This window comes from Diabrotica undecimpunctata, chromosome 9, assembly GCF_040954645.1.
Source record: "Diabrotica undecimpunctata isolate CICGRU chromosome 9, icDiaUnde3, whole genome shotgun sequence".
NCBI lineage: Eukaryota > Metazoa > Arthropoda > Insecta > Coleoptera > Chrysomelidae > Diabrotica > Diabrotica undecimpunctata.
In genome coordinates, this window is record NC_092811.1 from 125,906,568 (window position 1) to 125,923,022 (window position 16,455).

General features: G+C 36.3%; 1 protein-coding gene across 1 annotated transcript in view; it reads right to left on the reverse strand.

Annotated features, from left to right (window-relative positions):
- Positions 1–3,113: 3,113 nt before the first annotated feature.
- The window catches only part of ome (dipeptidyl peptidase 4 omega), a 58,983-nt gene continuing 45,641 nt past the window's right edge, over positions 3,114–16,455 (reverse strand). The window contains exons 13-15 of the mRNA XM_072545200.1: positions 15,865–16,025; positions 7,507–7,718; positions 3,114–4,168 (exon numbers count right to left, since the gene is read on the reverse strand). Coding sequence (XP_072401301.1) covers positions 4,067–4,168; positions 7,507–7,718; positions 15,865–16,025 — 475 coding nt within the window. The 3' untranslated portion in view covers positions 3,114–4,066. The remainder of the gene's footprint in view (positions 4,169–7,506; positions 7,719–15,864; positions 16,026–16,455) is intronic.

Genomic DNA, 16,455 nt, shown 5'->3' on the forward strand with positions numbered 1-16,455 from the left:
ACATCGAGCTTAATACTGCTCCCCAAGGCTAGTAAAAAGTATCGCCCCATCTGTCTTCTTCCATGCATCAGTAAGCTGTATGAAAGGATGCTGTGAGTACGCATAGACGACATGATTGAAAGGTCAGGTGGTCTATCTCAGAAGCAATTTGGTTTTTGTAAAGAGAAAATCATGATTGATGTAATTGTGAGTGTACTAGAAGCATTGCGCAACAGAGGGGATAAACATCGCTGGGCGGCTCTGCTGTTGTTTGATGTTAAGAATGCATTTAATACGCTGCAGTGGAACGATGTAATGAAGGCAATGGAGGAGAGAGAATGTCCTGGTTACCTGATGAATGTGGTGGCGGAGTATCTGTCTGAGAGAAGCATTATGGTGGAAAAGATGGTCCGTGACAGCGGATAACCTCGTTGTACTGGTAGTGGCCCGGGATGAGCCAGATCTCAAATACTGGGTTTAAAACGCAGGCCGCGTCGTAAAGAAATGAATGACATAACACGGACTGAAACTTGCGGCAGTGAAAACCGAAGCTGGAAAGGAACAAGAAAACTGTTAAAATACAATGTGTGGGATCATGTCTAACATCTAAAAAACACGTACAAACAGTAACAAAGTACCCAGGAGTGACATTGCAACATAATGGAAAATGGGGAGAGCACGTGCGGGAGATGGCCCGGAAGGCTGCGAATAGTGCGGCTGCGTTGGAAAGGGTGATGCCCAACATTGTGGGACCCAAATCCGAAAGAAGGAGGGTCTTTTACGGTGTACAGTCGATCGTCCTTTACGCGGTACCATTTTGGAGCGGGACAGTAGAGATAACGGCCTATAGGAGACTCATGATACGAGTGGACAGAACAAGTCTGTTGCGAGTGGCATGCGCCAACAGGACTGTGTCTGCGGCAGCCTTGTAGACCAGCATTGGATGTGTTCCGTTGCATATTTTGGCGGTCTAAAGAAAAGAGCTCTATGAAAGAAGAGGCCCAAACCTTACTATGGCCGAGAGAAGATAGGAAAGGGAAAGGTGAATTGAAAGATGGCAAGAAGAGTAGAGCAGCACGGAGGATGTGGTATAGTGGACGAAACTGCTGATCCCAAACATGAAAGATTGGGTGGACTGTGGCCACAGGCGACTGGATTATTTCCTGACGCAGGTGCTCAAACACGGGTGTTAGAGGGAGGCCTACCTCTCTAGGTTTGGAAAGGCTGACATAGATGAATGCCTAAAGTGTGGATATTCGGACACTGAGACACATACGATGTTAGATTGCAACAGATGGATAATAGAAAGGAACAGAATGGAAAAAGGAAAAGGTGTGAATTTTGTTACAGTGAAAGAAATGATTGAGGAAACGATTGAAAATAAACCAGGTTGGACAAGCGTACACAACTATATCCGTGCAGTGATCAATAAAAAAGAAGAGGAAGAAAGACAGCTGGACCAACGGCAAAGATAAGAGGCAAAGATGCTGGAAGTTGAAGCTAGAAAAATGGTCAGACTGTATGAGTTAGAATGTGTGAGTCAGATTGTTGGGAAGGAGGAAATGCCCGTCTGGGAGTGATGCCGTACTAGGAGCGATGAGGGTCTTCTACGCGCCACCTACAAGACAGGGAGTCTCCTTGCTGATGAATGGAGTGTGGATGTATATGAATGGAGAATTAATGAATGAAGGTAGTGCTTCGGAAGTGATGCCGGCCTTACAGCGGCCATTCTGCTTTCGGATCGCTGGATGACAGAGGAATGTCTGGTTTAGCAGGTAGACATTCGGCGTAGACTCGGCGACGAGAGGCATTTTAAAGTACCTCGGGAACTATCGACGGGAGTACGAAGAACGAATCCTGCACTAAGGTCGGTCAGGCGGCGTCCTGGACTGAGATGTTATTGAAGATTCCAAACCACCTCTCTATAAATACGAAAAAAAAATCATCATAAAGAAATGATTGTTTGGAGTTCAGTTGAATATAATTATTATCATCATTTTGGCTGCACAACCGTACGTTCTAGCCTCCCCAAGTATTTCACTCCAGTCGTCCCTATTCATCACCTTTATTCGCCAATCACGTATTCCCATATTTCTCTTGTCTTCATCGTTATTATCAAGGAACTTGTTCTTGATCTCTCTTCTCTGACCAATGGGTCTATAAAGAGCGTTTTGTTACATCCGCATGACATGTTCTATCCACCTCAGACATCCTATCTTAATATGTTTTATGATATTTGGTTCCTGGTATATTCTATAAAGTTCGAAGTTATATCGTCTTCTCCACAATCCATTGTCATTCACTACTTCATAGATTCGCCTTAGTCCTATTCTTTTGAAACATCCTAACATGTTTTCTTTTTTTTTGTTAAAGTCCAGGTCTTTGAACCATATTTTAGGACTGCGGATTTATGGGGGAACACTTGTCCCATTGCATACCTAAGAACGGCCAGAGGGTTTTTTCTGACCATCTCAAGAAGCACTTTCTATAGAGACAGCGTACCGAAAGCATATCGAGTTTATCAGAACGTCCCTTCTTTTGTGCCTCGGATCACGCCGCGACGGACAACGCTACAAATCTACTCCACTGGCTATAATAATTAATAAACCAATATTTCAAAAGGTGATTCTATTCTTTGTACAGATAACAGTAATGAGTCTTCTTCTTCAAGTGCCATCTCCGCGGCGGAAGTCGGCAATCATCATAGCTATTCGGACTTTTGAGACGGCTGCTTTGAAAAGTTCATTTGATGTACATCCGTATCACTCTCTCAAGTTGTACAGCCATGACATTCTACGCCTCCTTATGCTTCTCTTTCCTTGGGTAAATAGTAATGAGTAAAGCCAGTCAATTCTCGTAAGTTATTCGCAATTAATATTTTTCGCTAGCTATTTTCGCTAATTTATTTACGTTAAAATGTTGCATTTTTTCTTCCATTATTATTTTAATTTCGTTTAAACAACGACCTCTAAGTTCTACACAAAACAACATCAATATTTTTCAAATTCTTCTCCGTGGCTCTTCAGAATTGCAGATGTCTGAGAATTTCAGAACATACCTTCTTTTTAAATCTTTTAAGACTTGAATATTAGGGTATTTTTGGTTATATGTTGTAACGAAATAAATACATACTATTTAGGAAATAAATATATTTTACAAAAGTTTAAAACATTATTAATTATAAAGTATTTCCAAGACCGTAGTGTGCATGAATAACAGTAATGTGTCGCATATAGTAAAAATTATTTTATGACTGAGTCGTCTTACTAAAAACATACATATATGTAGGTGCATTAATTATTTTTATGACGTAAATATGTAACATTTACATCAACAAAATGAAGCAGGCCCTGTTTACTAATAGGTAGGGGAAAATAGAGTAGGTACAGTGTAACAAAGGGAACAGTGAGATATTTGAAAATATTTGGTAAATTGAATTTCGATTGTTCAATCAAATTTGGTTAATTTGTCAGCAATAGAAAGAAATTAAGAATCTTACCAACATGACGGTAAGACACTCAATTAGTACCATGGCCAGTGGCTAATATCTGGTAGAAATATTTTATGGAAGATGAATGGAAAATAAAGATAAATAGCTTCCACTTTTTCCTGATTTATCGCATTCAGACTTCTTCATTGGGGGGTTTATTATACAAAGAAGGCACTATTCGAGTAGAAAGAATTAGGAATAAATTTTTGTTACTAAAACGGGTGCAGATAGGAGAAACTATATCAAAATGGGTAGTATTATACAGAGCGTTAGTTTAAAATAAGGAAGTTTTGGTCAACTTCCTGTATATCAGGAAGTGATAGTAGGCCCTAAATATTTTATTTTAATTAGGTATATCTAAAAACCCTCTCTCTAAATTGTCAAATATTAATTATGTCAATTTATTCTAAAATGTCTAATTAGAACTTCTAACGAATCACTCTGTATAAACATTTTATAAATTTTTAGCATATGCTGTAAATTTCGATGGTCTTCGAAGGTTACTCTATTTGTTTCAGAAGTTTATACAAAAAAGTTGATTTAATAAAATCGTTTTAATTGCAACAGCCTTGAAAATGAAAATATTTACATTGACCCTTAACTGTCAGTTTTGATAAAACAATCGTCCAAAAAACTTTCCAAAGTATGATAGAGATGTGGACGGACGGATCCTAAGCTGTGGTCTTCATCAGGATAGCTCTAAAAAAAAATAACACACTAGTTAGAATCAATTATCGTTACATTAATTTAATAATTATTTAAATAGTTTTCACATACATTCTTTCTTCTTGATGTGCCTATCCGTTACGAATGTTGGCGATCATCATGGCAATCTTTATCTTATCTGCAGCAGCGCGGGAAAGCTGCACCTATGTTGTATTGAACCAGATTCTAAGGTTCTTTAACCAAGATGTTCTTCTTCTTCCTGGACCTCGTTTTTTAAATATTTTTTCTTGCAGGATGGCTTGAAGAGCATATTTGGATTCATTTCGCATAATATGTCTGAAGAACTGTACCTTTCGAGATTTGATGGTGGTCAGTACCTCTCGCTTCTTATTCATTCTTCTGAGGACCTCCTTATTTGTGACCTGATCAGTCCACGGGATCTTAAGCATACTTCGATATAGCCACATCTTAAATGTTTCCAGTTTTCTGCACATATCTTCGTTCAAGGTCCACGATTCAACACCATAAAAAAGTGCTCCTCCCTACCGGATTATATAGATTTTGCACATATTCGGTCTTCTCCCGCTGTTTTCCCGTTTTTAAGTTTACATATTTTTTCTTTCACTTTTGTATAGGCCAATTCTTCTTCTTAATAATCTTGTTATTTGTTTGTTATCGTTTCTCTTTCTTCTTCTCTGTGGATGGCCGTAGCTCAGCGGCAAGATAGTGGCTTTTTAAAAATGATATGAGCTGTTCACCGTGCTTCGAAGGGCACGTAAAGCCGTCGGTTCCCCTGGGCTAGTGTGCATCGCCACTAGCTACTTGAAACAGGGTTAAAGATGCAATTGGCGCCGGAAAAAGCCGAAAGGATCTTCCCGGCAAAAAAAGCCATACGATATTATTATTATTATTTCTTCTTCTCTATCTATTTCTTGATATAGTTCTTCGAAATATTTATGCCATTTTTCTGCTTCTATACCTATATTAGCTGTCCGTTTTCGGTTACCTAGTTTTAAGTATTGGTCTTCTTCTTCTCGTGCCACTCCTAGCGGAGATTGGAAATCATCATGGCCACTGCGACTTTGTTAGCAGCGCGCCTAAAAAGTTCAATCGAACTACACCCGAACCATTCACGTAGATTACGAAGCCACGATATTTTTCTTCTTCCCACACTTCTTTTGCCCTTAATTTTGCCCTGCATGATATTTCTTAAAAGTTCGTACTTTTCACCTCTCACAATGTGCCCCAAGTATTCCATCTTTCTAGTTTTTATCTCATTTAGAATTTCGCATCTTTTGTCTAAAGTTTGGAGTACTTGCGTGTTAGTGACGCGGTCCATCCATGATATTCTGAGAATGCGCCTATAGCACCACATCTCGAAAGCTTCGATGTTTTTTGTGGTCAACTGTTTTAGTGTCCAAGCCTCTACTCCATACAACAGGGTAGAAAAGACATAACACCGCAGCATTCGTATTCGTAACTTTATATTGATATCACGATTGTAAAAGAGTTTGCGCATTCTATTAAAGACTGATCTAGCGATTTCTATTCTACATCTAATCTCTTTTGTTTGATCAGTATCGTCTGTGATCCAAGCACCTAGATATTTATAACAGGACACACGCTCAATCGTTGTATTGTCTAATACAAGATTAGCTCTGATGTTCTTTGATTTCGTGATTACCATAAATTTAGTTTTTTTCAAATTAATTTTCAAACCGTAACTGTTACAGTATATATTGAGACTTTGAACGAGATGTTGTAGTTCTACTAGCGTTCCCGTTAGGAGAACCGTATCGTCAGCATACCTTATATTGTTGATCGTCTCACCATTTATTATCAGACCAAGATCTTCTTCCTCGAGTGCTTGTTCACAAATAGCTTCACTATACAGATTAAATAAAAGTGGCGACAAGATGCATCCCTGCCGGACTCCTCGACGGATTTGAATTTCTTCTGTTAGCCTACCCTCAACCTTCACATTTGCTGTTTGATTCCAATATAGGTTGCATATAATTCGAATATCTCGGCTGTCTATATTTTTCTTTATTAGAATTTGTCTTAGTGGTTCATGTTGTACTTTGTCAAAGGCCTTTTCGAAATCAATAAAGCAGGTGTAAATTTCTTGGTTCATGTCTAAGCATCTCTGTGAGAGAACGTTCATTGCAAACAGAGCCTCCCTTGTACCCAGCCCTTTTCTGAATCCCATCTGAGTGATACTGATGTCTACGTCTAATTTCCTATAGATCCTATTATGGATTATTTTCAGTAACAGTTTTAGAGCATGACTCATCAAAGCTATCGTACGATATTCGCTGCATTCCCTTGTATTTGCCTTTTTTGGCAGTAGTATAAAGGTCGAACGGAGCCATTCCCTAGGTATTATTCCAGTTCTATATATTGTGTTAAATAGATCTAGGAGTATTTTAATAGATTCATCGTCCATAAGTTTGAGCAGTTCTATAGGAATTTCATCAGGACCGGGGGCCTTACCACTTTTCGCTTGTTTGATTGCATAATCTATTTCTTCTCTGATTATATCAGGCCCTGTATCATCTGTATAGTCGTTTGAGATTTCTTGTCTATCTTTGTCATCAAAAAGTTGTGATATGTATTCTGTCCATCGATTCATTTTTTGTTGTAAATCTGTTATGAGTAAACCATCTGTATCTTTGATCTGTCCTGTCTGTGTTGTTCTTCTCCTTCCTGTCATTTCTTTAATCTTTTTGTGTACATTAAAAAAGTCATATTTTCGCTCCAGTTGTTCCATCTCCTGGCATTGCTCACTTAGCCATCTTTCTCTAGCTTCTCTTATTTTCTTTTTTATCAGTTTATCTGTTTCTTTGTATCTTATCGGATTATTTGTTTTGTGTACCCTTCTTTCACACATCGACTGTAGTATTTCCTCATTCATCCATTCTTTATGTTTCCTTTCTTTCGGTGTTAAATTTTCTCTCCCTGCCAGCATTACGGCATGTTTAATATTCTTCCATTTTTGGTCTATGTTATCAGTATTTCTATTCAGTTTCTCTATATTTTGTAAATTTTCTTTGATGTTCACTATTGTTTTCTCTTTTATATGTTGTTCACTCAGTCTTCTCAGGTCAATTTGTTTCTGTATGTGTTTTTGAATGATCTTTAGTTTTATTCTTAATGTGACTACTACAGGATTGTGATCCGAGCCTATATCTGCTCCTGGGTAGGTTTTAGCTGAGAGTATAGAGTTGCGGAATCTTTGTCTAACAAGGACAAAGCCAATTTGATTTACACCAAGTATTGGTGCAATGGCTTTAATACAAAGATCTGGTTGACTGAATGATAAGTCCAAAAAACACTAGGTATTTATACAATTTAAGAAAATATGCACTTACTTGTTGCCTAAATAAAATATCATTGAATTCGAGTATTTTTGACCATAACATTGACTGTTGATAATGAACGTTATCGTCGTGAGTTCCATGTATAAGAAAATACTTCTTGTTTCTTATGCCTTCGTAGTTTCGAAGCAACTGTGCCTTTTGGTAGCCTTCGAGATTATCGGATAGTGTCGGAAGGCCCATGTATCTTTCAGTGTAAATTGAATCTGTAATATACCATAAAAGTTGCTAAATATTGAAAGTCAAACTCAAAGTTTATCTAATATATACTATATAATATACATTAATCTATTAAAAGAATTATTTTGTCATAGTTGTAGTCAAAATAATTATGGGAGATTTAAATACGAACGTAGTAAATAAAGAAATAGGTAATACAGGAAACAGAATAATATAATTTTTATACCATAAAAAAGCTTCCACACTTGCATTTCAATATCTTTAACAAAATATAAACAGTCTAACAGTGAGCGGAGCGATTCCAAACTGGAGCTAAATATTCCGCTTCAAAGAACCACAAAGCTATAGCTGATATTTCTATTATATAAGGCCCTGGTATACGGCCCTGTTATATGAGCGATAATATCGTCGTGTTAGTAGCGCCGCTTTTGCGTCGACCCAACCTCATAATGACACTACAGCTTAGTTCGCACTATGCTAGCATTTTAATCGATTTGCGAGTAATTTAGTAACTAATGCACACTAATATTCTTTAGTACTTTTGACCATTCGATTTCCCTTCGTATGTATTAAAACATCGAAAAATATTTTTAATCTTTTTGCGTCGCTGAGATTAGTAATATAAACATTTTTAGTTTGTATATAATTACGACACAGTTATTATCGGAAATGACTGCAACGAGCTTCAAAGACTCATGCAAAGCATACACACAGCAAGTTAAGAATATGGTTTAGAACTCAATACAACCAAAACTAAATGCATGCTCATCAGCAGAACAAAACAACCTCCGATGCAATTGACATTAAACAACCGAAAAATAGAACAAGTGGAGACATACACATACCTTGGAACCACAGTCAACACAAAATGGGACCAGTCAACAGAAATAAGATCACGAATTGAAAAAGCGCGAAACGCGTTCAACAATATGAAAAAGTGGTTCACAAGCAAAATCTCAATGGAACTAAAATTAAGACTGGTGTTATGTCTTCCCGGTCTTGTTCTATGGAGCAGAGGCATGGACCACAACGGAAGCCACCCTGAAGAAACTAGAATCCTTTGAGCTGCGGATATATCGCCGTATTCTTCGGATATCCTGGACAGACCACATCACTAACGTGGAAGTAATGCAGAGAATAGGCAAAAGCAAAGAAATAATCTTCACCGTAAAGAAACGGAAGCTTGAGTACTTTGGACATGTCATGAGGCATACTAAGTACCGGCTGCTACAGTTAATAGTCCAAGGAAGAATCGACAGTAGGAGGGGACGGGGAAGAAGACGACACTCATGGATGCATAACCTGCGACAATGGTTCGGACTAACATCGACCGAACTGTTCAGAGGTGCCGTAAACAAAGTCAAAATAGCCTTGTTAATAGCCAACGTCCGAAACGGATAGGGCAAAGGAAGAAGAATATACACAGATTGGTATTTGTTTGATCTTATTTCGCTTAATATTGCGCGTCAAATAAATATCCACTTGAGTTGGTGGGAAAGTGATGCGGGGAGATTATGATGTCACTCTAAGATGGAACGCCAAAGCGTTTAGTTTCATTTCAGTGCCCTTTTATTTCCTTTCCAAACTGTGTCTTTGAGCTTATTAGTTGGGAGAGGAACGCCTAGGGCGATGAGTTTTGGATTCGTCCGCCAGGTAACCTGTTGAATTTTTAAGGAAGATAAGCATTAGTTTTCGCCTTTTGTATAATATACTCTTCTTTTTTACTCTTGTTATCAGTAAGTTTGAAATTTGTGTACCAAGTTTAATTCGATTAGGTTTTAGAAATGTTTTACTGTTCAACTTCTACTGTTGTATGGTTGGTATGTGTTACATTCAACATCACGAATTTTTTTAATATTGACGACGGACTGTAATATTTTTCTGTTCCTTTTGGAAGATTATGATGATGTTTCTGTTCCTTTGGAGCAATGTTATAACTTGTTTGTTGCTTTTGGAAATATAAGTATGAGTCTTAACTGTTTGTGTATCGATTATGGCTTGTAGATCATATACCCTTTTTCTTTCTTCTTTTCCAAGATTGTGTATTAACGTTTTGGATTTATGTTCTTTTTTTGTGGTTCTGGGAGTTTCCTGACTTAAACTTTTCGCTGTGATCGATCCCGGAGAATATTCCTATGGAACTATTGGCCATCCTACGATTCTTCTTTTTCTGTTATGTTCTGTTCTTGTTTGCCTCCTGTCAAAGTCAGTTTTATTAGTGTTTGATGCTATCTTGGTTATCTATATAGTGAATAACCATGGCGAAGCTTGTTTAAGCTACTTTGTTGGCCACCCGCCTTTGTTGAGCTGTTGAGCTACCTTTTTGGTTAGGCTAGACCCATGTTAATAGAAATCTACCATTGGTCGTTGTGCCTAAGAGCTAACGAACTGTAGGGGAGAGGGGGGCAAGTTGTTACATAATTGATTCTATTATTTATTTGGGCAATAGTAGATCTTTTATATGAAAACTAAAATCTGATTAAGGTAGTTGATACATTTACCTACACAAATAATGTTAATTTTAATTTATTTAAAAAATCATATTTAACATTTTGTTATTATCAATTTAACTCAACTTGTAAATTGTAACAACATACCCCACTATGAGGCAAATTGTTACAGTCCATGGGGTAAGATGTTACAATAGAAAAAAAAATTGTAAAAACTTCCCACAACATTATTTAGTGGTCACAGAAAGAACCCTTGCTTAGCTACAAAAAATATTATAAACATAACACAAAATGAAATAAAATAAAAAATGAAAATCTGAACAAACCTGTTTACAAGAATGTTAAACTAGTCACTATCGGACGAGCAGTGAATACAAATATAAAAATCATCGTCTTTTCCACAAGCAATATGTGCCCACTTTTGACACACAATGCACCGAATCCATTCTTCGTTTTTGGACTTCGAAAATGGAGCTAAACATACCAGACACGTCGATTCCTCATCCTCTTCCGAGCTTTCAGAATCTGATTTTTTGAAGGTGTTTTTGGTAATGACGGTCCGTTTCTTACATTTTTAACAGTAGTTTTTACCTTGTTTCTTGATTCACCTGATATGTTTTTTTGGTTGCCCCCACATTTTTTTTTCTTTGTCTTGCCTTTTCTTCCTCCTCCAAAGCTGATTTAATGGGAGTATCAGTCAAAACAGCGGAAGTTCTTTTCTTCCGACCCCCTTTGGATTTCCTTGGCATTGCTTTTGGATAAGGCTTCAACTCCTGGGGCGTTATATGAGTAGGTGAATCGACAGGTTCATTTATCGCCAAGTTAAAATCTGTGCTTGTAGAAGGTTGCTGTTGGGAAGGAGTTCTATGTGTTTCGGTGCCAATAGGTGCCGGATCTATGACTACTGTTGCGTTTATATTTTCTGTTATTGGCCTATTTGTTACCTCTGCAGGCAAGAATTCATCATCATGAAAAATTTCTCTGTTGTATGGCCAAATTCCTGTCACACTAAATCCTTTTTGTATATTGAGAGGTGTAACAGCAAGAGGAAATGAATCTTTAAGAACGATAGGTATATCGTAAATGTTCATTACTTTACCGGGATTAGATCTTAACCATGCATCTGCAGCACTATTAAAATATCTTTTAAGTGGGCCAAATACCGTCCTATCAAGCGGCTGCAACTTGTGTGATGTATGTGGCGGGAAACTTAAAAGAACCACTCCATTTTCTTTGCAAAAATTCAACACCGGAATAGACAAATGAGACTCGTGATTATCTAATACCATCAAAACGGGTTTTTTTTTGCTACATCGTACAAACTGGACGAAATGTTTCATAAACAACAAAAAGTTATCACATGTCATCCATTCAGAGGAATGAGACGCACCTACACAACCAGGAGGTCCATTGGCTACCATAACATCTTTGAATTTCTTTCTCGGAAATATTAAAAATGGAGGTACAAAATTTCCAGTTGCGTTGACAGCTAATGCCAAAGTAACAAGTTGACCTCTTTCTCCAGATGTGATAGCACCTACCTGCTTAGTTCCCCTTTTTGCAATGATTTTTGTAGGCCTTTGGACAGTTGTAAGTCCAGTTTCGTCCATATTGTACACTTCTTGGAGCTCAAATTTATATTTATCATAAACTTCGCCGAGATTGTTAAAAAACTGTGACACATTATGACGATTAAACGCGGTAGCTCGACCCATACTAGTAGCTTCAGGTGTCCGGACTGATAAAGTTCGATGCTTCTTCAAAAATCCATATAGCCAGTCTCTGGAAGCTATTTCATTAGCCTTCCAATTTTCCGGAACAGATATTTGGTTGGCTGTTGCATATTGAAATGCAAATTTTCGCAAATCAGAAGTTGTAAGACCGTAATAAATTTTAGCAGAATGCTCAGTATATTCGGCAAGTTCCTCTTCTTCAGCATTGTTAAATATTTTTCTGGCCGTAGCGTAGCCGACTAAGTTCTTGTTACTGTTTTCAGCACCTAAGTTTGATTTTCTTTTCATATAGCGGTGCAATGTCATAAAATTAACTCCACAGCGAGTAGCAGCATCCCTAATTGACAAGTGTTCTTGTAAAACCGATTGCGCCGCCCTTTCAAATTGTTCGGTTGGAATAATACCCCTTGTGGTTTTCTTGGTATACGTTCGCACCATGTAAAGCTATCTGAAAACAACCAAAACAATTTCATGATAGAAAAATTTAATAAAACCTAATCTGTGTTTCTAACATGCTTATGCTATTCATTACAAACAAATTACTATCTACAAAATATGTCTGATCATAATATTGGATTTTTAGTGAAATCATAAATTATGGTAACCATATTGTAACCATTGTAGGTATTTCGATATATTCTTACATTAACGTGTTCGAGGCAAGTTGTTACAGTAACAACCTGGCCCCAGATTATTGTAATAACTGGCCTCACGTGTACGAAATGAGGTTAAGTCAACGTTTTTTGGTAAATATTGAGAATCAATTACTAACAATAGCATGCCAATAACGAGAAATATATACGCTTCAAAACTATATAATACACATATTTATACTACTTACCAATTTCTCACAAATAAAAACAAAAGCCACCTGACAACGGTACAGTCAAAGAATATAGACGCTTAGCGTCTATATTCTTTGGTACAGTTTTAGACCCGAAACCACATTCTAAGCAATAACACTATGATGGATGTCTGACTTGAGTATCAATATCCGTTCACAGATGACGGGTCGGTTGACCCAACTTTCCATATCCATAAAATATCGGCAACTCATGATACTTGCTGCGTTTTAAAATAATTGTGTAACAACTTGCCCGTGTAACAACTTGCCCCCCTCTCCCCTACCTGGTGCCTATTCATCAAGTTGAGCATCCAGTTTTATTTTGAATGTAAATATGTTAATAACATAGCAGTAATAACAAATAGTTTTTGGTTTTATAACAAATAGTTTTTTTTTGTTTGATTCACTGGAGTCGTGATGCACTGTTACAATAGTTAGAAAATTAGTAAATGCTACTGTTGTTCTTACCTGAATTCTGTTTACCCTAAACGAAAACTGTTCGTGTTTATCCAGTTTTCGCTCTTTTAAAATTCAAAAATCAAATTAAACCGTTACAAGTGGCGTAGACGGTCTCGTTACTAGTACAGCTCGTCAAGAATTGCAATGTCTCTGAGTTTTGATAAGAATATAAATTTGGAGGGGAGGATCCGTCAGTAGCCCGAATATACTCAGTTCAATTTTGTTAGCAGAAGCAAACAGATCAGACGCATATCAATTACACTGGTGTAGGACTTATTAATCCGGTTCCGTTACAATGGAATTTAAATCAAAAGTTCATCGTTAAGTTTTGAGTGGTCAATCTCATGAAATTATAGCAAATGTGATATATTTTATGAGACGAAAAGCGGAGGCTAAACATCCGACAATAGAACTAACGAAAATTCAAGAACGTATTTCGCGCGTAACTGGTGTTAGTGTTGGTTCTGTAAAGCAAATTTCAAATGAAATGAGATCAGTTGAAGACGGTGAAAGTGATTCGTTCCATACACCTAATATTAAAAGACAAAAAAGTGCGACCAAAACTAAGTTGAATAATATGGGTAAGGAAATTCTTCGGATATTTGTAATAAATTTTCACGTCCACGAAAAAAAAGTTCCTACGTTGAGAGGCATACACAGGAAATTTGTCAATAAAATTAATTACACAGGATCGTATGGAAGTTTACGAAAAGTATTACATAAAATTGGTTTCTGTTGACAAAGAAAAAATTTCTTATGGAAAAACCTGGCATCCAATAAAAAAGGATAGCTTTTTTGCGAAGTATTAAGAGTTACAGAAACGAAAATCGTCCTATAGTATACATGGACGAAACATACATCCACTCTTATCGCACATTCAATAAAAGTTGGAATGATGATTCTCACGATGGTTGGCGTAAGCCTATCTCTAAGGGACAGAGGTTAATAATAGTTCATGCAGGGGGAGAAATGGGGTTCATAAAAAATTCCTACTTAAAATTTAAATCAAATTTAAAAACTGGTGATTACCATAGTCAGATGAACTTTCAAAATTATAAAAAGTAGCTAGTGGAAATGTTGATACCGAATTTACCAGCACAAAGTGTATTAGTGATTAATAATGCCCCATACCATAATGTTCAAAGTGAAAAAATATAAAGGCTGCATCAAAAAAAGATGAAATAAAAGAGTGGCTAAGAAAGAGAAATATACCATTTACAGATGATATGTTAAGAGCCGAGCTATACACTTTAGCAAAATTTTATCAACGTCATCATAAATCATATGAAATAGATAAACTTCTAGAGGAAAATGGACATTCGGTATTAAGACTACCACCTTACCATTCCGAGTTAAACCCCATTGAGTTAGTTTAGGCATCCATAAAAAACTATGTTGCACAACGGAATGTAAGTTTTAACTTTAAAGATGTGGAGGTTTTATGTAATCAATTTTTTGAGACATTTTCAGAGGATGAATGGAAATCACGGTGTGAAAATGCCAAACAGACAGAACAGTTTTTTATGAAAAGCGCACCGGCAGTGGACTTAGTTACGGAGAAAGTGATAATTAACTTGGATGATGATGATGATGACAACGATGACGCTGATAGTGATAATAAGTGATTGTAAGTTAGAATACGGAGGTTTTAGAGGAAAAAAAGAACGATTAAACAATTTATTTTATTTTTATATTTCAATATGATGTATACAATGCTATAATGATTATATAAAAAAAAGATGATGGTCGACGGAGATGGTTTTTTAATTTAAAAATGAACTAGTTATGTTATTAATAAAATTCTGGTTTTGGAAGATTAACTTGATTATAAAATTAAATGACCATTTATATATTATAAACTTTCTAACAGTCAGTTTACTTTCTCTTGTTTTGTTAAGGACATACCTAGAATTACTTAGCTATGTATTTCTTTGCAATTTTGTGCAATATCTGTATGTGAACTTTTTTATTGCTTTTAGTTTTCAAACATGTTAAATTATGTTAAAATGATTTTATTAATAATTTGATATCTAAATATCAATTTTTTATAATATATTTCATCTTTAAAAACAATAAAAATCAATAATTTTTATCACATAATATTACGTGGAATAATTACTCCTAATTATTTAAATTTCAATACCTATTGAGTTCAATTGACCCTCCCCCAGTCGTAGTTCCATAATAAAATAATTTTAAAATCCGAACGCATTTGCTATCTTCTTTACTCCGAATGCGTTCTCTGTTTATTTTTCGCAGCGCTAGAGTTTAAACTGAAAGACAGAGCTAACTTTGACGAACGTACGTACGTGCGCAGTTCACGCTTTACACTTAGCACATATTAATTTATACGTAGCGCTGACAATGCGAACAAAGTAATCTCAATACGGCGTAACTGCAGTCACGTATAATTTGGAAATTATGCATCCTGCTTTCCACGGCATTAGCGCTCGTATACTAAGTATATATTTATTCAATTGTTACATGTTCTAGATGTAATTGACGCAATTTTTAATAACTCCGCGCTGAAGGGTTTGTGACTATTGAAAATCTTTAGTGCAATTTTACATCGAATTGTTTTTTAAGAACTTGAATTCCAAGAAGATCTATACAAATTAACTAAACTTTAATACATACTACACTATTACAATTAACATTATAAGATTATACAAACGCAAAAGCTTACCATAAAGAGTCCAATCAGTTACAGGAGCCACTGATATCGCGCATTTAAAAATACCTTCTGTATCCTTTGCTAGAGCCATACCTGAAGCATATCCTCCATAACTCCAGCCCCAAATGGCGGTTCTTGAGGAATCAACGTAAGGTAATGTTTTTTGTAACAGTCTAAAAGAATAGCATAACATGTAAAAGAGATGAGAACGCAATATAAAAATATACATGGAATTAGGGATATATTTAATTCAAAAATATATTTAAAATTTTGAATGAGTTTGAAAAGAAAAAAGCAAAAAATAGAAATATACGTTTGGCATTTGTAGACCTGAGAAAGGTGTATGACTCTGTACCAAGGTCAGAACTATGGAAGGCAATGTACAAATTAGAAATACAGATGGAACTCGTAGAAGCTACAAAAGCTCCAAGTATATAAAGAAAATAAAGTGTCCATTAATTAAAATGGGAACAAGAATCATAGGAGACTTTACCACGACAAAAGGGCTCCTGCATGGTTGTTCCACATCTCCAACTCTATTCAAAATATACTTAGAGAAAGCCTTGACCACATGGAAAAGAAAATGTGAAAGCATGGAAGCAT